At 45.6% G+C, this 21,138-nt stretch overlaps 1 protein-coding gene across 1 annotated transcript in view; it reads right to left on the bottom strand.

Annotated features, from left to right (window-relative positions):
- Positions 1–7,896: 7,896 nt before the first annotated feature.
- LOC139056284 (double C2-like domain-containing protein beta) overlaps positions 7,897–21,138 on the bottom strand; it is a 33,531-nt gene continuing 20,289 nt past the window's right edge. Inside the window, exons 6-9 of the mRNA XM_070534386.1 lie at positions 20,520–20,677; positions 15,519–15,597; positions 15,042–15,141; positions 7,897–12,288 (exon numbers count right to left, since the gene is read on the bottom strand). Of these exons, the coding sequence (XP_070390487.1) occupies positions 12,164–12,288; positions 15,042–15,141; positions 15,519–15,597; positions 20,520–20,677 (462 nt within the window). The 3' untranslated portion in view covers positions 7,897–12,163. The remainder of the gene's footprint in view (positions 12,289–15,041; positions 15,142–15,518; positions 15,598–20,519; positions 20,678–21,138) is intronic.

Below are 21,138 nucleotides of genomic sequence, written 5' to 3'. Positions count from 1 at the left end.
TCTTCACCCTTTTTGTTTTCCTTATCAATAAATGTTCATTTCTCCTCCTTGCACGTGCAACTGTTGTTTATGGTGATGATGATATGATGATGACGAGATGATATGATGATATGGTGATATGATGAGGAGGATGATGATATGATGTCGATGATATATGATACGATGATGATGATGATGATGATTTTCTTATAGTCTTTGACACATACCCATTCACGCGGATAGGACAATAGTCGGGCAAAGTTTGCACATTTTTACAGTGAATAAATTTAGAAGTCCATAATTTTGATAATTAAATCAAAGCCGGTAAAATTCAAGGTGATTGAGCAAAGAGCCATTCTGATAGAGCAAAGCTAGAGAAAGAAAATGCTGCGCATATATTTAAAAATGAGGCAATAAGGGAAGAATGGAATTAATAATACGAATAACGATAAAATTGGTTTGATTCAACAATGAATGTTGTAGGAACTTTACAGCTGCTCTAGCAACTTCGTCGTTACTGTCGTCCCAACAACAGCAGGCCGCCATCAGGAGGCGATTTCGCGGTGCCACCGCTCGATTCATGGCCGATCCCCTAAAGTGCGTTGCGCCATCTCACTAGGGAACAAGGACTTTTGCTTTGCATCGTCCGTTACACCTTACGCTTGGGGTGGCCGGGGCTTCACCTATGTGGGCGTAATTAAATTGCTTATCGTGAGTGCTGTGAATACGCCATCACGCACATGTTGAGGCACTATTTGTGCTGTAGGCTGTATTTTTCTCTTTTTTTTTTACTTGCGATATCGAGCCTATACTTGGTGTTCGTCGAGCCCCTTTTCTGAAGTCTGCTCCGTGTCATATGTGCGAGATGTCTAATCCTGCAGAAATTTTAGTTGCGATGGCAAGTCATATTGTGTGTTTGCACTGGCACGCGCAGCTACTTGTCTAGAGTATCAATTGTGTCGTGTGTGCCTAGGAGTGGTATAATCACGGAAAATTTTACATGCAATAGAAAGTTACACTTCATCTTTTTTTACTGGCTCATGTCATCTTGAGTGAAAAACACTCATGTACGTCCTTTATCTAATCACGAAAAACGAAAACAAGAAAAGGCTGACAAAAGAAGCTCAAACAACGCCTGAACCTAAATCTCCGAGAGAGTAGTTGTCATTCGCCGTGTGCATTCCAGGTGGGGCCGCAATGCCACGCCTCCTCAGCAAGCAGAGTTGCTTTCACCAAGACGCCTAGTAACTGCGTCTTGCTAAAGCAAGTTTGTGATCGTGCACCTGAAGCGGTGAATGATGACCAAGAGCAGTACAACGATCGACGCCATGTAGATTACAAACATAAACTTACTGTCTCAAACTCTTTCCGATCGCACTTTCATGAAAAGAGATTTTAGTTTTCTCGACACAGTCGCGCACTCCCAGGGTGATCAGCAGCTACAGTGCTCTGCTGCCGTACACGAGGTGCTGGGTTCGAGTCCTGACAGTGTAAGCCGCCTTCCTGTAGAGGCAACATGCGAAAGCGCTCGTGCACCGAACCTCGTGTACAAGATAAAGAACACCACATGTGGTCGAAACAAAACCGAAGCCTCTCATTCAGGTGTCTCTCGAAGCATCTGCGTTGGTTTGGTACGTGAAACACCACAGCTTTAATTCAGTCGACTGCATCTGGAATTATTCGAAGCGTGTCCCCATTACAGGGAACCCTGAAACCGCATTCTCCTTTTTGTGTCGCACGTCGTTTCTGTCCATGTATACATACGGTCAAGTGCAGTGCAGCAGCTGGCAGGATAAGTTGATAACATCAAATCACTCAGTCGATCAATCAACCGATGTATCCATCAGTGAGCTGAACGTAGCGAATTGGTCATCATGCTGACAAAATCCGCTTGAATGACTCACCATTAGCTACAGATACAGGCTCGGCTGTGCCTGGGTTTGGGGGCATGTGTAGAATGCATACTTCAGAAATAATTTAATGAATGAATGGTTTAATGAATGAATAATAATGAATAATGAAGTCGTGAAACTTCACCATGACGTCCAACAAAAAGGCCACGAAGTCGTTTTTCAGTGGGTACCTGGCCACTGTGGAATCAGTGGCAATGATTCCGCCGATAACGCTGCTCGCACAGCTCATCAAGAAGAGCACAGCGTTCCGATTCCGCTCTCAAGGACTGACGCTGCAAGGCAGCTTCGACACCTGGCACGTAGCCTCACAGTGACCGAGTGGAACTCGCAAAACTTACGACTGACACGTCTACATCGACTAAACCCCTCCCTGCAGCTCCGACCTCCACCCGGACTTCCTCGACGTGAAGCTACGCTTCTCTGTCGCCTTTGGTTAGGAGTGGCCTTCACAAAGGCATACTCTACATTAATTGGAGTGACTGACAGTGCAGCATGCGAGGTCTGTGGCACCGAAGAAAACATCGACCACCTGCTGTGCCACTGTCCAAGATATGCCGTAGAGAGACAAGAACTTGCCAAAGCTTTCCAAAAACTGGACAATCGGCCGCTTTCTGTGCAGGTGCTGCTGGAAAACCGCCCCCATCGCCCGTCGGCCCATAAAGCGGTGAAGGCACTTCTGTGTTTCTTAAGGACGACGGGTTTGTGCGACCACCTGCGACTATTAAGGCAATTTTTGTAAAACCACACGCGTCAGCGAACTTGCCGCAATTTCCTTCTTTCCTTCCCTCCTCTCTCTCCCTGTGATCTTTGCTTTCCCCTTTCCCATTCCCCCGGTGTAGGGTAGCCAACCGGACGTTATTCTGGTTAACCTCCCTGCCTTCTTTTCTCTTTCCTCCTCCTCCCAGAAATAATTTATTTGATTTTCTGCAGTGGTAAAAAACAGCTGTGACGCACGTTCCAGCACACACCTGCTTAACAGTCATCCATGCGCTTCTGTGGCTGCTTCGTCGTGTTGTGGCAACATCCTGTTTCGAGTCATATGTTTCCGCGAATACAGAGAAGTGTACTAAAATGATGATCTCGCGAAATGCGAAGCTGGAGAACATGACTGCGAAGTTCGGCCTGTATAGAAACACGTAAATCTAAAGGACAGCTAGCTTTACAGCGGGTATGAAAAATTGCTGTTTCGCCATTCCTTGACGGCATAACAAATTACTCGCTTCATATAAAGCCATTTTTCCCCATTTAATTGAGGAAAGTGGTTTCACGGTCTTGTCAAAGTCAGCACGCACATGCTGTACTCTAGCGTCGATGTTGTTTACTTACCTGGCCAGCTGACAGAGAGGCTATGGCACTCTACTGTGGAGGCCGAGGTCTCCGGTTCGATTCCCTGCCCTGGCGGCCATGTTTATTGGTGGGCGAAATGTAAAGACGTTCGTGATTTGGATGAGCGTTATAGGACACATCGTGGTCAAAACTAATCCATAGCCATCTACTGCGGTGTATACCTCGTCGCCCCATCGTGTGTATAGGACGTTAATTTTAGTGGCACGAGCATCGAGGGACACGTGTGTTTCTTCCGCAGCACTTCTGGTTCACCTCCTGAGACGACCGGGGATGAAATTCAAAAGGAATCAGGAAAAAATTGAAAGAAATAGCACATTACAATATGCATGGGTTTCATTACAGATATATCAGAGGATAAGCTTAGTCACAAGTTTAGTTACTGAAGGGTCTGGAATAATTACAATTAATTAGAAATCACCGATTACCGCAAACCAAAGGACAAAATCGCAGACTTTGCGACTTCGCAGTCGCTGGAAATCAGTGTCCCATATATAGATACCATCTCCCATATCTTCGGCACTAACGGATCGCAGGTTCTGTGATTTCCAAATTCATTTGAACATCTGATAAGAGAAAATAGAAATTTAAGAATTGTAGAGCCAAGTGGCTTGCACGAACAGCACGATGCGTAAAATTTGTGTTGACTATCACTCTCGTTTGACTAACTGCTCATGCTCGAAGAAACATCAAGGCTTCAATGCTTCTTTTGAAATGGCAAAGCTTTTTGCGCCTGGTCCCATCGTGGGCGGAGCCGCCAACTTGATTGCGGAGCCTTCAGTTCCCCCCCTAATCAAGTTCCTCAGGACACTCTAATAAAGTTTTTGTCACTGTCACAGGGAAGAGGGACTGTACAGAACAGTGTTTATTCCGTAACGTTACATTTCTTTGAGACGTGGCAGTATACACAATCATGGTAGTCGTCAGTTGATACATCAATGCAGTCTTTGGCACACTTTGCAGTTTGAGTGCATAGACAGCATTTACACGATAGGAGAAAAACAATCACGTGGTTCATGAGGATATGGGCCGGTCATTACGGGAAGGCAAGCGTTCCCGACACAGTCGCTACTGTTTGCGCACACATAAACATTTCAACATGTCGTACTGATACCTTGCACTCGCATCACAAAAGAAAGACACATCCCAAGCTTTCACCAGACCCGCGCCAAAGCATTCACGTTCGAGCGCCTAAGTTGTAAATAAGCTAATTGCGGCTAAACTCTGTACATACTCGAACAAATGCTTCACGTGAAAGGCTGAAACGTCTTTCACCTGTATAAACACGAGATTGTCATTCTTTTACTTTTGCTCGCCTTCCACGCAAAACAAAAGTAGTGTGCGGTTGGCGAGGAATAGAAATTTTCTATATCTACTTCGGTACCATTTGGACCTAGCGAAATTTCAGTGGCTGAGTGCGAAGACGGCAAACCGCGTTCTTCGTTCTTTGGTCACACATTTCGTGTAATCTTTCTCAAGACCTGGTAAACCATCGCACTTAATCACGGCTTACTGGGCAGGGAAATTTCGCCGTCGAAGTGTCTCATTGTCTTCATGTAATAAAAAAAATAAGGCTCGTGTCTTTTCTAGAAGCTGCGACGCATTCTGTTGCTTTATGGCTGAACCACGTGATACGGGAAACACTACTTGATCCACATATGTCATGTACTTCAATGTCAGGGGTCGTGTAGACTTAGACATTTGACTGGCGTTGGTGACTGAAGCAGTAGGAAGCCTGCTTTACAGATCTGAGGTGTGTGATACGAGGTAGAGATGCTGGGATATCAGGTTGTTCAACAATAAATACCAAGTGCAAGGACCCGTGAACTATACAGCCAGTCTTCCTCTAGTGCCGGTAAATCAAATAAAAAGAAGTCTTCCAAGCTTCTGGAAGTTCTGCCAGCGTCAGAGCATGTCGAAAGAAACAAATAGTTGCGGTCCCACGCACTGTATAAAATGGGGCCTGTGTTCACAGAACTCTGTTTTACGCAAGTTCCCGCCGCGGTCGCATCACTATCGCTCGGAGGATTATATCATGAGTGGCGCACGCCCGGGAAACGGATAATGAGAAAACGCTCGCACGTCCTCATTAAAATGGTTTCGTTCGTAGACCGATACTGCTATATATTTTCAGGGCGATATCAGTGTTAATAATGAAGTACGGAGTCAAAATGGGTTCGATAATATTTCTGCGTATCTCCCTTAAGAATCTCACTGAAAACATGTGTAATTAATTGACCGTATACAAAGGATAACATCGTTTTATTTTTTTGTGCGGCTTTTGCGCAAAAGAAGTTCTGTGACTGCGGCCCCTGGTGTTCACGGCACTCTTGTCTATGTACATGATACACGGTAAGGCTAGGAAATGAGCAAAGCTGCAACACACGCCAAGCGGCACCATCGCAACACGTCCTTTACATTTTTTTTTTCTCACTTGCGAGGGCAGCATAAGTACGTAAAAGTATACCCTGTTGTGTTGGGATACGTCGACACATGGTCAAAATTCAGAAAAAGTTTCCTAAACGTATAGGCGCAAAAGCTGCGTTGTCTCCAACACGCTGTCACGCACTAATCAATGTTTCTCAGATAATGCGCAGCACAGTCAAACTTTCAGAGGCAAGTTATCGACGGGAATTCCGCAAACTGCCGCCGATGCTTACAGCATGTACAACCTTACGGCAGTGAGCGTGAGAGCAAGTTCAAAGTTGTGTATATAGCGCGTGGTGGTGGACGCGTGCTTCAGAAACAGTTTGTCAAGGATATCCGTAACAGTCAAACCCCTCAGGGTGAACGCGTGCAAAATCTTTGATGAAATTGTCAATGCCTAAAGAAATCAGTTCATAAATCTACAAGGTGGAGAGCTAGATTTTAATAAAATGTAAGAATTGTCACCTGCCGATAAAGCACGTGAAGTAGTAAAGAAACCGTAGGGTCTTTTTTTTTCAGCGCTTCTTGCTGCTTACAGGCGGATTAAGGAGAAGTAGAAACTAGAGGCCGAATTTTTGGTAATCACCACTATAAGGACAGCAAAAGCCTGTGTGACGTGTGTATTGTCTAAGCCTTGCATCGCATAATTCGACGAAAAGCTTGGGCTTGCCGAGGGCTTTATTTATACTATAGTCAAAACGCTGTGGAGCTCGAGTTGGACGAAAAATATTCAAATTTACTTAGTTTCTTTACGCAGCTTTTAAATGAAAGCCGCACTGTGCTAGCACACGTACTACACCAAGCTGCAACTGCGGCTATCATCGTCATCATACTTAGGCACACTGCTGCATGGCCTTTCGCATCGATCTCCAGTTACTCCTTTCCAAGCTGCCTGCCGAAGCTTCCCGAAAACTTCCTTCATCATTTTTTCGCAGACCCTGCCCGGAGTAAGCTTTAGACGCCGATAGTATAGCATGGTTCCAACTTATGAAAAACAAGTAACTAATACAGAAAAATAAACAAAAACAAAAAAAATCTACAGAACGGGAAAGATTGCAACCTACTGATTTATGAATATACATTTTTTTACGTCGTTTCTCGGATGTGCAAAATTATTGATGCTACGTCGTGTTAATCATTAACTAGGAGTTCCTTTCATGGATTTGACAGAAACCCCATGCGCAAGTGGCACGAGTCAGAAATCAGGCTGCTGAAACTGGCTGTAGCGTCAGAATGTACATGACCTCGCTTCTGGCAGTTGATACCTCAGCGGCTGGACAACAGATTCCACTTTTTCGGTCAACAACAGGTCACTTTTTCGCAGCTACACTCACGCTGAACGTGTGCCGGTTAGCCGAGGTAACATTTTGACAAGCAACAATCACTATCAACGAATTGTGTTCGGCATTCTATATGCGAAGGTTCATCTGCGTGATATTCTAAAACAAATCGAATGGCTTCAATTGCGGACTCAACGATATATAGCATTTCAAACAACAAAAAGGAGTTCGCAGTAAGATGGAGACTTGAAGTGATCAACTGTGGGGCGAACGAAGGAGGCATCAACCCGCATTTACATAAATAATGCGTGATATTTCGTTGCATCCCAACAGACATTGCAATGAATGTAAATAAAAAGGTCAGTGGAAACACAACGGTATCTCTATAGTGATTTTAGCAACGACGGTGTTGACACTTCGACAATAGTACTGCCTTCGTCAGAATAGCAATTGCCCTGTAGTATGAGATATGTGGTAAAAACGTTTCTTAGAGAAGTCAATTGAATTATGGGATTTTACGTGTCAAAACCACGATTTGATAATTAGGAACGCCGTAGTGGGTTCTCCGGCTGAAATTTGACCACCAGGGGATCATTCAACGTGCCCCCAGTGCACGGAACACGGGCGTTTTTTCGCATATCACCCCCCATCGAAATGCGGCCGCCGCGGCCGGGATTCGATCCCGCGACCTGGTCCTTAGCAGCACAACATCAAGCCGCTAAGCCACCGCGGCCGGTTTCCTTCGAGAAGAAGTAACAATGATCCGCCGCAGTGGCTTAGCGGCTGTGATGTTGCGCTGCCAAGCACGAAGTCGCGAGATCGAATCCGGGCCACGGCCGCCACGCTTCGATGGAAGCGAAATGCCAAGACACTCGTGTACTTTGATTTAGGTGCACATTAAAGAACCCCGGGTGAACCAAAGTTCCGGAGTCTCCAATTACGGCGTACCTCATAATCAGGTCGTGGTTTTGGCACGTAAAACACTATGGTTAATTTTTTCTTTTGCCGGCGGCCACTACTAGGCCGGTTGTGCTGATACGGAGCTGATGCAGCTGCGCATTTTGTATGCTTAAGTATTCTTGACAAAGGAATCACGGTTTATCGCAACAGATAACATGGAGACAAGCGGAGAAACTGTAGTGTGACTAAAACCACTGAACGGATGAAGAGCGCGGACACCAGTTAGGGTACGTCGTCTTCAACACAACTTTGTTCGATGCAAAAGGCTCAAAGGTGTCAAGGTTAACGCCAGTGTGCAGATAGGGCGCACTGGAACATCGAAATGTTTGTGCACATCTAAAAATGAATTCTTCTTTACAGTAAATCTATGGACATGGAGCCAGTAAACATGTGGATATACACAACTTACAAGCGGCACTCTAATTTGCTCACGTCTTTACTACCGCCAGCCACAGACCTTAAAGTAAATGTTCGCACCTTACAAACAACGTTGAATTCCGTACTTCTTGTGAAGTAAGGTATACCTTCTTTACGAGCCATAAACACAACCATTATGCTATTTACCACATGCGCTCCTAACAACGTGATTATTTCTGGCCCCGCATGAAGCCCGTCACCCTGAAAAGCCGGAGTACTGTTCTATTGCAGGCTGTGTTACTAAAACGAATAGAAAAAAAGCACCTAATCCGCTGAATGAAGATAATAAAACACAGATTCTGACGCTTCGAGGAAGACAAACTATAACGTTCTGGTGCCCCTACCACTTGCGAACAAGGGACCCGTACATACCCCGAAGCGTCATAACGTCTGTATCGTTTGTGTTTCTTTTCTTGGTTAGGCGCGTCTGCAGCTTGTTTCACTTGTGTTCGTTCCTCGTCAGACGGGCTTCCATAAAACACTGAACTGATCTGTGAAATTGATTACTAAACCAAACGCTTGAGCGAACTAATTATTTGAAGCGCACGCCGCCAATAGCTGCATCACAAAAAAAAAGTAATCTTACAAAACGAAATGCAGATGTAAGTCAGCAAAACCACTGTGCACGTCGCAGTGTGCTAGGTCTGCCTTGCATCACAGTCACAACCCCGACAAATTTCTCGGACTCCTTTTCACATGCTGGGATGGACCCCAGACATATTCGACTGCATATTGTGCAGTTTTTATACCCCTTTTTCTGCCGGCATTTCCCCCGAGTTTTTCTTTATCTCAACTGGAGGACGTGACACAATTGGATGACGTCAGAATTATGGCAGCAGCACACACGACGGTCTTACATTCCTACATGTTAGTGCAGTGCAAAATGGCAGCTGTGCTCGCTTATCACGCCATCTGCTTCATTGAGCACACACAGAGAGCTTTGCTTTTCTTTCTTCAGAACGCGGGAAGGGGCGATACGCAGATGACATGAAAAATGAGACAATGAATATGATGGAAAGCAGATGCGGTGTGGACAACATTGTGCTTCGCCGTCATAGCACAAGTCATCATCACCTGTTTGTGCGCAAGTAACGAAGTGTTAGCGCGATTAAAAAGGAAAACAGGGAAAGAAAAACCGAATGTGCCGCATAACGTCCGTATACAATGGTTCTCCAAAATATCATGCACGATTATTGAATATGGAGGCTACGTGGCACATATTTCCCTCCTTCCTTTCTTGAAGAGTGGGAAGGGAAGCGAAGGGCAGGGTGTCCTCACCTGAAGAGTAATTTCCGGCGATTCTCTACATATCTCGTGTCTACAACTTTACAAGCACAATGACAACAGAAAACGTGATAGGACAGTATCGTTATCGTCATCGTCACCCATTATCTTACCCTCTTTCTTTCCCTCTTCCCCTTCCCCCAATGCCGAGTAGCTGGCTAGAGGAATATACCTCAGGCCGACCTCTCGGCATTTCGTATCATTGGACTTCTCTCTCTCTGTCTCTCGTGACAAGACAGGTGGGCTGACCCATTCCCGCTTACCTCACGCCTCTTGCCACTCAATATCTAATTTTTGGCCTCGGCGCCAAGTTAGGACTGATGATTAATGCATGAAATATGTTTCCATCATGCCGGGTGGGAACGCAGGACGTTCTAAAGCCACTGTCGGAAGACGCAACGCACTTCTTATTACACGACACGGAGCCGAGCTAAAAATTTTGAGGGGAAATTGCGGATTCAGTGCATGAAAACTAAACTGTTAGATAACGCAAACATTAGCAGTAAGCTCTTTCAAATGTTTACCCTAGGCGCAGCGCGGTGGTATAAAACAATGCAGCAGTAAGAGTAGATCTCTCGGCTCATCTCGAGGACAAAGAAAACGAAACCAAATTACGCAAGGGTCTCGGAAGTAGGCAGTACAAAATCACATGAGCGACATGGCAGACAAGCAGGAAGCTCACGTATTACGTCAACCAGAAGGTGACGTCGTCGTTATCTACATCACTTTTGCTTAGGCCAGCTTAGCTGAACTGCCATGACGACGTTTTTTGTTTTAGTTTTTCCTGCCAGAGGAAGAAAAGACGTCGATGCCCGTAGCTCCTGGAAAGCGCGCGACCATAGAGTTTCACGCTGTGGCCTTTGACATTGCACGGGCGTCAATCTCCAAGGCCACGCTCACACAAACTTAACCTGCTGGAGCAACAACTTCATATGAGGTAGCACAGTACACACAGACTCGGCTAATCAGATTGTGCCAGTTTCGGATATGCGTTTAGAGTTAAGTGATATGGCACGCACTGCTCTTCTGGGGCACTGTCAAATTCAACAACATTGCCGAATTCGTTTTCAGCAGGTAATAGGAGACGAAACATACGAGTGAAGTTTAATTTTACTGACAACTGGGTACTCAAGGCATGCCCGTGGTTCGAAGAATTGTCTCAAGCCGGCATGGTTTCAGAGCTGTTCTGCGCTGTGAAAATTGGCGAAATAGCCGCAGCCGCCTACCGCACTTGCCCGTGATTCGAAGCGAGCGAATACTGCTGCTTCGAGTTATTCTCAATCTTAGTTAAGCGACGCTCGATGTACCCGCATAGACACCAGCGCCACCATATCTCGCAATAACGTAAGCTTCGGGAACTCTATCGTTCACAACTCACACATTCTGACGTCAGCCGGGCTACTGGTCTTGCTTGCAACCTGCCCCACAGTCTCGACACATGGAGTTACGAAGTGGCCTTTTGCCTCCTTTCTTCTATGAACCATGGCAACACTTGCAGCGATCAACGCCTCCCCCCGATAGCTATCATCGTGTAACTTGCTGCTGTTTGCTCGCGCTCTACGCGAATGCAAACTGCATTGAGGTGTAAAATGCTCGCCTTTGAGATGTTTTAAGGGCTGTAGCGATACCATCCATTCACCAATGGTGAGAAAAAATAGCGAAAGGGAGAGGGGGAAGTAGAGCAAGAAAGGTTAATCCACTGACTACTCCACAATGGCTATTGGGGGAGGGGGGCAGAAAGATAATGAGAAAGGCGAGAGTTAAACGCATGCACCGTGCAGGCATATGAGCGTTCATTAGGTAGTACAGACAGCCACAAAGCCCGGTAACATTAACGAAGCCAAACGACGTTCATTTCGGCGTATTGTGTAGGCATTCGCATCGGTATTCGCATTTTTCGGTTAGTTTCAACCTCTCCGTACTGTTGCTAATCTAATACGATTAAAACTTCGTTTTAAAATCAATTTAACAACAATCAATAAGAGAAGAGTTCCATAACCTTTACGCGTAAACGTCAAACCGGGCAGGTGATCCAATTTTTCTTCCTGTCATTCTGCCATCCTGCCTGTCATCTAGCAAGTTTGAAGTGAAGTAGCATTGAGGCGTGCTGAGCGCGCACTCCGTGTACGACGGACACTGACGTAATGTATGTTTAACATTTTTCTCGCAAGTGCAAGACGCTTTCAGACCTTCCGATAAGGAACAAATAAATGTCGATGGAAGCGACTCGCAGTCACAGCTTACAATGCAAACTCCTGTGTTGTGTTGGTCGGACACAGCGAATTGCACGTTCTTTCGTCGCGATGCAGACCCTACAAGGTCAACGGCGATACCGTGCGACACGGCTGCTACTTTCCGTGTCGTGTTGAGAGGGATACCTTCTCACAAGATCTCAAGACGAGAAAGTTAAAGCCGTGGTACCCCCACGGGTACATCATCGTTGCAAGAGGTTTTGGTCGATGTCAGAAGCTCTCATCGCTGCGTTGAAGCCTGGCCTGGAACGAAGGGACAGGCCAACTTTCGCAGGGCGTAGAGGCAGGAGCGAGGTTGCTGCGCTCGTCAAGGCACCAGTGGCACGTCGACCAGCGGGTGCCAGCGCTCGAAACGCTGGTCGGGAAAGCGCGCCACGTCCACCCAGTGCTGCAGCTGGTCCCGCTTGCAGTGCAGACCCAGCTCGATGCCACCTGCAGCATGCACGAGTAAGGTTGAGTAAGAGTGAGCGAACTGAGTTGAGTGAGTGAGTGAGTGAGTGAGTGAGTGAGTGAGTGAGTGAGTGAGTGAGTGAGTGAGTGAGTGAGTGAGTGAGTGAGTGAGTGAGTGAGTGAGTGAGTGAGTGAGTGAGTGAGTGAGTGAGTGAGTGAGTGAGTGAGTGAGTGAGCGAGCGAGCGAGTGAGTTGGCGAATGAATAAGTGAGTGAGTGAGTGAGTGAGTGAGTGAGTGAGTGAGTGAGTGAGTGAGTGAGTGAGTGAGTGAGTGAGTGAGTGAGTGAGTGAGTGAGTGAGTGAGTGAGTGAGTGAGTGAGTGAGTGAGTGACCGAAAAGTGGATTAGACTTGAAAAGAAAATGGTCAACACCTGCCAAAGCTCCAAATTTCGAGCCTCCATTATGCATTTTTTACTGTTCCTCGAGACGCAATATCAAGAGACACCAAATCTCTGCTACTATGAAGAATCACTAGCACAGTGAAAGTGCAATTTTCCCATAAAGCCACCAAACAAAGGCATGAGCCGGAGATTCCTTTTCCCGAACTAAACTGTTCGGATCTCGTTACTGCAGCAAGGTAGGCTGCAGTGTACGTGGATTATCTTTTCGTGCTTGCATGTTACAAGAGGAAGGGCTGAACCCTGAACTGATTGTCAGCCTTCCATTAATAAAATTAAAGTATGGGATTTTACGTGCTAAAACCACGATCTGATTATTAGGCACGCCGTATATAGTGGGAGACTCCAGAATATGTTTGACCACCTGGGGTTCTTTAACGTGCACTTAAATCTAAGTACACAGGTGTTTTCGCATTTTGCCCCCATCGAAATGCGGCAATCATGGCCGGGATTCGAGCCCGTGACCTCGTGCTTAGCAGCCCAACACCATAGCCACTAAGCAACCACGGCGAGTAGCTTACTATTAACATGGTATAACACGATGTGCATTAAGCTTCTATAAATTAACGAATTGCCCGGCAAGAGTAAAGCCGTCGTCTCCCTAATTTTTCGACAACGCGACGTTTCGATATTCGATTTATCACGTTCGCCTTATTTGCTCTGCACTTACGGCTAGTTATTTATGCTAGGGTTCTTTCTGCCGGAACGTGTGTGTGGCCCGAACAAAGAAAATTATGCGTTCAACGCAGAATAGCAAAACCAAGACAAACGGAGCAAAGCAATGATCAATCATTATATTGCCTACACAAGCCGTACATTAGGTAACAAGTGAACGTGCAGCTGCTTGCGAAATAATAATTATGTCACGTTTTTTTATTATTATTATTTTACGTACAGACATTTCCAGGAAAACATGCTACCAAGTCGGTGCAGATCTGTTTGCTAAATAGGAATTTATTTATGTTTTTATAGCGTACCACCATTTACCAGCAGATATGCATTAAAATTTTTGATCGCTCGAACTAGGATTAACGCTCGTAGAATCCACGTTTTACAAAATGACAGGCGAAACTGATTCATGCAAATAAGTCAACATGCCGAAGCGTTCACGGACAAAACGGCGACGACCTGAGTTACGAACGTCTTACCCACTAAGTTTTCCTCGTGTAAACAAGCGGTTGATAACAATAGCATCGTTAAAAATCCCCATCATCCGTGCACATATGTTTTGTCACTGCGGCTGCATATAGTACTTCCCTCATGAGCAGCACAAATGTACATATTCATCATCAGTATCTATCTATCTGCGACAGTGAGACACTACTCCACTGTTTTCTTTTTCTTTTTTTTTCTTTTTTTGATGCGACACCCTCTTTCACACCGTACAACGGGGCTGCGAGAGATCTCAACCAAGAAGCGCGTTCCCTCTTTAGCTGAACGCATACTCATCGCTGTCACTATTGAATGCGGCAAAATGACGTCGGGTGTGTAACGCTGTACCAAGCCATCAACACATATTGAACAAGCATGTCGATACAAACTATAGGACGCACCGTTTATACGTTTTGCTAATGTTGCGGAAGTCAGCGTGACACCAGCTTCCGTGTGACGCTTATGGTATCACAGCGTGGTTATTAGCTAGGAGTGCGCCGATGACATTTTGCACTGGCATATAAGAGCATGTAAGAGCTGCACCTGCTTTTTTCCCTGTCCGCGTTTCAATTTTCGTTCGCAAGAACAGTTTGTCTGGTCTTGGTTCGTCTGGTGGTCAATTACACTGAGCTTTCCTTTCTCTTCCCCCCCCCCTCTCTCTCTCTCTCTCTCTCTCTCTCTCTCTCTCTGTGTGTTAGCCCACGTTGTGTTTGCGTGTGCACGTGCGTGTGCATGGTTGCGCCACTGGTCAATTTGAGGCACACCGTGTAGATCCCCTGCACTTCTTACTAATGTGCAGTAAGGGTTCAGTGTTCCAGAATACATTCGGAAGGAAGGTTGGGCGCCTTGTGCTACCTTAGAACCACCAAAAACTGAGCTAGTTGGTAAGGATTTTATGCAAAAAAAGGTGAAGCGTGCTGACAGGAAACAAGAGAAGATAAGTGGACAACACGAACGCCGCTCGTGTTGTCCACTTCTCTTCTCTTGTGTCCTGTCTGCACGCCTCACCTTTTTTGCATAATTGTGCTACCTGTATTTTTTTCTTTACTATCTTTTTCTTTCTAATTTGAAGGCGCCAAAGTGATAAACACGAACTAGCAAAAAGCCCCTCATCCATCCGCATCGCTATCAACACCAGCCCATCACCGCTATACACTGAAGACGCATTCTTAAACCGTGCCTTACCCAGATATTCGTCGGGTTTCCCGCTGTCTTTGTCCCAGGCCGTGATTTGCAGAAAGTGCTTGGCGAGGTCACCGTTCGACTGCAGGCTTAAGGCAAGCTCCTGCGCATTGAGAATTATCTCTAGTGAAATGTGGGCCGGATAACTTCTTCACGTGCCAGGGACCAAAGGGGATGAACCCAGGTGCAGTCCCGGAGACAAAGGGGCCAACGTTTTCAGATGTGGACCCCTGTTCGTCCCACAGCATCCTTGACATCATTGGCGGGTAAGTTTAATGTGGTTAGTAGAAGAGCCACGTAAATCACGCGAAAAGCAGCTTGTTGCGCACAGAACACTCTAGCGAGTTCTACGCGCAGCCTTCACGTTGCGTGCTCAAAACTTGCTGTCATCGTGTTATAACGCCACGAACGCTCACAGTGCTGCAATTGCTGAGTATGTAAGTGACAGGGGCCCACAGCATACCATCGATCTCCCCTCACCTCGTTGTACTCGGGATCCGCAGTCTTCTTCTTCGCGGTCGTCTTCCAGCCGGGATGGCCAGCATCCGGCTTGAGGTTTCTGTCGCGCGAGAAGAGATGATGGCATCGATAATTTTATGCCTCGTTGTAGCGCATTTGCAACGATCTTAAACCAGTAAAGAAATTACCTTTACGAATGCTGCCTTCTGCAAGACCTAGCCCGAACAAATCAGCACGCCGTGAAGGCGGTATTCGGCTCATATTTACTTGAGACATATTATGGCCCTTTTAAAAGAGAGTCCCGCACAGATATTTCTGGGTGACGTCCCAGTTTTTCCCCACTCAGCGTCTCACTCCTTTCTTCAGGTTTTTCATTCTTTCAACCCACTTCTCTGCCTAGACCTGCTGTGCATCATTTTACCTGCAACTGCCTACAAAGACACACGGGATGACGCGTAACCTATCACGTTATCTTCTATTAGCGAAAGAGTGTGGCTCGAGATGAATAAGAAAAATTTACAGATGGTTTGGTGGTCTCTTAATACCTGAATAAGTACGCGTCGGTCGGTTTAAGCGTAACAGAAGACCAACGGCATTCTTGGGCGTTCACTTTCGGAGAAAGTTTCACAATCACGACAGACTCAGCCCTGTACGCGTCCACGTACACTACCCACGGCGTTTTGGACGCTGTGCCGAGCTCGCCATCGTTGCACAGTGCCAAGAGCGCTGTTGGCCGCATACTTCGACGTGGCCAGTGCCGTGCCTCTCTTGAAAGTGAGACCATCTCCGAAAGGGAGCGCCCGGATAAATGGCCCACAATGCGCTCTAATCCTCTTAATGTTCCGGGTACCCATGAATGAGTCGCGAACAGTGTTACACTTCGTGAAACCAATCATTAACGCTTCGCCTATTATATAGCATCCGGCTCTTAAGCCTCTTGACATATGCCTCTTGAGTACGCGCTATACATTGCGTTGAGTGAACGTCCCCAACATCGGTGATGTGCATTTGGGGGAGAAAACATATGCGCCGGGAATTGAGATGCAGGTTAACTAAAATAATGCAGACGGGAGTAATACGCGTCGTCAATGATGGGTGAAGTATACAGGAGCAGTAAAATTAACTGAGAGGTGCTGTCCTTGGAGTTTCTGCAGGTGCATAGGCCAAGCGTAGAGATGACCTTGCACGTGATTCCAGTGTTGTAGATACCCACGCTAGCCTTGTTAATTTCGATGTTCATGACAAAGCAGCTACCCCAAAAACAAGTCCTTTTGTGGTACACTCCACTAGAGTGATTGTTGTACTCAGTATTCCTACAAAAATCATAAAGCAATTTCAATAGAAGCAGGCAAACGGAATGATGAAGTTCAGCTTTTGTTAATGTAGACGCAAGAAATGAAAATATTGTCACGCACAACTAAGCTATGTTGGCGAGTTATAAGAACACAAACTGCTTCAGTGTATGCCAGAGTGACACAGGTGACGACGCCATCCAAAAGTTATCGAAGAAACCTTCATTCGGTAACAATCTAATCTTGCTTTACTATAATCTACTAGGAACGTCCTCTCGGAGTGAAAGCGACGATGTGAACAGATTTAACCATTGGCCAGAGCTAACGGTAATGAATTCTTTCGATTATAAGATAGTCCCACATTTCTGGCAAAAGGTAGTCCCACACTGCAAAACCTTATATGTCACAAGGAGGCCTTAAACGTGCCAGTGAATGTTAACTCAGTACTTGACTTGTCCTTTTAAAGAAATCAACCAAAGAACCTTAAAGGCCACCTGTAACAAACTTTGGCTAGCGCAGTTATATAAATTAAAGTAGTATATTCTATGGATGCCCGCCATCTACATACTTTGGACGTGCCCTGAGACGAGCACAGTCCGCGAAATGACAATTAGAGGTGTAAAGGCAAGAAGCGACCAACCTGAAGACTATGAAAGATGGATCACGGACAATACATTCTATAAGTGGCTTTTCTTGTGTCTGCATAAAACTAGTTTTCATGCTTACATTTAATTTCATCCCGAAGTTACGCCGCGCGACAATCAAAGCTGTCTAATTTGTCAGCTGTCTAATTTTTTTTTATTGAAGTGAAATGTTAGGAGAGGTTGGCGCCTTTATGGTGGCACCGGCTACTCCTTGTCACTTGGCAAACGAAACAAATTTACGTAAAAAGGGTGAATAGTGACACAAAATATAACACTCAGTAGAACACTGTGTGAATAAAAACTATACGGTCCAACAGTACATGAGTCGCAAAGTTCTGTGCATTAGTTCAGTCCACGTACACATATATAAAGACAGATGTTTTGTACAGCCAAAACACACAGCACATGTAATACACTGCAAGTACAAAACAGAATCATACATATCGCCTAAAAGTTGCGATCATCACATAAACCAATTATGGACCATGAACAACATTTATGTAACTCATTTAGCGTATTCGAATATCGGGTACCTAATATTTTCCCAAAATGTTGGTGTCCTCCAAAAACTTTTTCAGAGCAAGAAGTGCTCTTTTTTGAAGGCCCGCAGTTGGCCATGGGCCAAGTATCTTTTTAAGAGTGAATGGTCTTCTGTCTAATATACACAAATTAGCTTGCAGTACCGTTCTTTGTGTAGCGTATTTCGTGCATTCGAGGAGAAGATGATGCACATCTTCGTCTGGGTGGCCACAAGAACACTGCGGACTAGAGGCACGTTTTATTCTGCACAAGAAGTGTTTCGTAAATGCAGTACCAAGACGCAGTCGGTGTACCAATGTTTCAAATTTTCTGTTGTCTCTTAGAGTTTCCGGCATTGATAAGTTTATACAAGGGTCTATAGAGTATAATTCCGAGTTTTTAGTTTGTTGGTCAAACCAGGTAGTTTTACTGAGGCGACAAGAAATCTGTCTCAGGATCAGACGGACTTCACTACGCAATAGGGGAAGATTGGTCGTCTCTGCGTTATTGTGCGCTCGATTCGCAGCTGCGTCCGCTGCAGTATTACCGGGAATATTGCAGTGCCCAGGTATCCATTGAAATGCAATTACGTGGTCCATTGCGTTTGCTTTAGTAAGTTCTTTGAGCGTCTCATACAATAGCGAACTGTTCAAAGAATTTTTCTTATTGCTCTGTAGTAATGTGAGAGCGGCTTGCGAATCGCTAAAGATAACCCATTTTTGCGAATGTTTTTCTGATGTTATGAAACGCAAAGCACACAGGATTGCAAATAGTTCTGCCATGGTGGAAGATGTCTCCCGGGATAATTTGAATGTTTGCTCTAGCGCTAAATGTGGAATGACGAATGCTGAAGTCGAAGAATTTTTATGACACGAACCATCTGTATAAACGTGGATGTACTGGGGATATAATGAGTAAATTTGGAAGAGTGCTAGTTGCTGTGCGGCTACTATGAACATGTCTCTCTTTGATATAATCCCGTCAACCGATAATTCTATTTTAGGGCATGTTAACATCCAGGGAGGGTAACTAACATCCACTTTGCATAATTCAAATCTTGGTAACAATGCTCTATCTTCTCGAACAACATCGTGAATTTTGCTTTTGTTTCTTTCGGTGAGCGCGAGGTTTAATGGATGCTTCTCATGTTGGGTTAAGATGCGATAAATATGTCGGCATGTTTCAACCGTTCGTATGACTGGAAATGGAGGGTGACGAGCTTCAGCAATTACTAAAGAACTCGAGGTAGCCTGCGGAACCCCAAGACACACTCGTAGCCCCCTTGCTAGTAAACGTTGAAGACGTTCCTCGGAAGTTTGCGATAATCCATGGAAAATAGGGGCCGAGTAAGCAATTTTTTGTTTTATGAGTGCATTATGAACTTGTAGTAGCGAAGAGACTGATCCTCCCCACGTTGTGCCAGCGAGTCGCCGAAGTACGTTTATTACTGCGTTGGCCTGCTTTTCAATTGCGCGGATGTGTGATGCCCATGTTAGCTGGCGGTCAAGAATAACTCCAAGAAATTTATGCTCTTTCACAAACATCAAACTTTGCCCGTGTGGTTTCTACACCTGGAAGGTTTGAAAAAAGTCCAAGGAATCCGCCTCCGAGATATTTTAAAGCACCGAGAGCAGAACATCTGATCTCTGAAAGTCATCTGTACTGCGCCATGCGCCATTTCGGGGCAGCATAAATGGCTTTCTTTTTTTTTCTTCGTTTTGATATCAAGAACGTCTGATTTTGAAAGCTTATTGTGGCACATCCACTCGTATTTCAAACTTAAAATATTTCACAGGGGCTGCTCTCCATTGTAACCCATCTAGGCGCAGCATTCACAAGCTACATTTGTTGTAAATGCTGCATGCTTGTAAATGTAAATGCCGTTTACGCGGCCCGAAATTTCATTGCAGTTATCCTTCAAATCTATCGGCCCGATTGCTTTCACATAGCGGATAATTAACCTCTACCAAAGAATAGAACTTTGCTGAACTCAGCAAAGTCCAGCAAAGTTCGGGCGTAACTTCGGTATGAAATTAATGTAAGCATGGAGACTAGTTTTATGCAGGCACAAGAAAAGCTACTTATAGAATGTGTTGTCCGTGATCCATCTTTCATAGTCTTCAGGTTGGTCGCTTCTTGCCTTTACATCTCTAATTGTCATTTCGCGGACTGTCCTTGTATCAAGGCACTTCCAAAGTATGTAGGTGGCGAGCATGCATAGAATATGATGCACTAATTTATATCACTAACCTAGCCACAGTTTGTGACAGTTGGCCTTTAAGGTTCTTTGGTTGATTTCTTTAAACGAACAAGGCAAGTACTGAGTTAACATTGGCTGGCAAAGGAAGGAAGGAAGGAAAGAGATAAGAAGAAGGCAGGGAGGTTAACCAGAATCACGTCCGGTTGGCTACCCTACACCGGGGGAATGGGAAAGGGGGAACACAAAGATAACAGGGAGAGAGAGGAGGGAAGGAAAGAAGGAAATTGCAGTGAGTTCGGTGCAATTTCTGTAAGGCTGGCAAAGCGGTTAACAAAAGGCCCCGTTGTGTCGGCGCTTGTGTCCTCACAGTCGCACGAAGGGCGCCGTTGGGGTCCGGTCCCTGCGCATGAGCCGCACGCATCGCACGAGTCCCACGATGAGCTGGTTGCGCCCGCTGGCGTGCATCAGCGACACCAGCACCCGGGGCCGATCGGGGCTCAGCTGGCACGACGCCTCGTCACGAGCCTGTCAAAAGAAGAGAATGAACAGAATGCTCGACAACGTTTATGTGCAAAGGTGTGCGTGTGTGAGGTGTGGGAAGCCGGTCACGTGGCACTAGTACACAGGCGATGGCAGAGCTAATACAGAAGAGCATTATATATATATATATATATATATATATATATATATATATATATATATATATATATATATATATATATATATATATATATATATGTCACCTCTCTCACCTTCAGGACTCTCTGACATCATCCAGGTCAGCCGTCTCAAACATTACCTCTCTCGGACAGATGAGCCGCACCAATAAGGTGCTTTTTCCGACGGGGGTGATGTCACAGTCGGTAATGTGTGAAGAAGGGGACTGTGAGGGTGGCCTGAGAGACGACGAGGAAGAGAGAAGTTTTTATCGCTGCTCTACGCTTGTCGGCCCAGCCATTAAAAGCCATCTGTAAATAGGCGCACGC

The sequence above is a fragment of the Dermacentor albipictus genome, chromosome 2, assembly GCF_038994185.2.
Source record: "Dermacentor albipictus isolate Rhodes 1998 colony chromosome 2, USDA_Dalb.pri_finalv2, whole genome shotgun sequence".
Taxonomy (NCBI): Eukaryota; Metazoa; Arthropoda; class Arachnida; order Ixodida; family Ixodidae; genus Dermacentor; species Dermacentor albipictus.
Note: the sequence above shows the minus strand (reverse complement) of the source record. Positions and strands in the feature narration are given on the sequence as shown.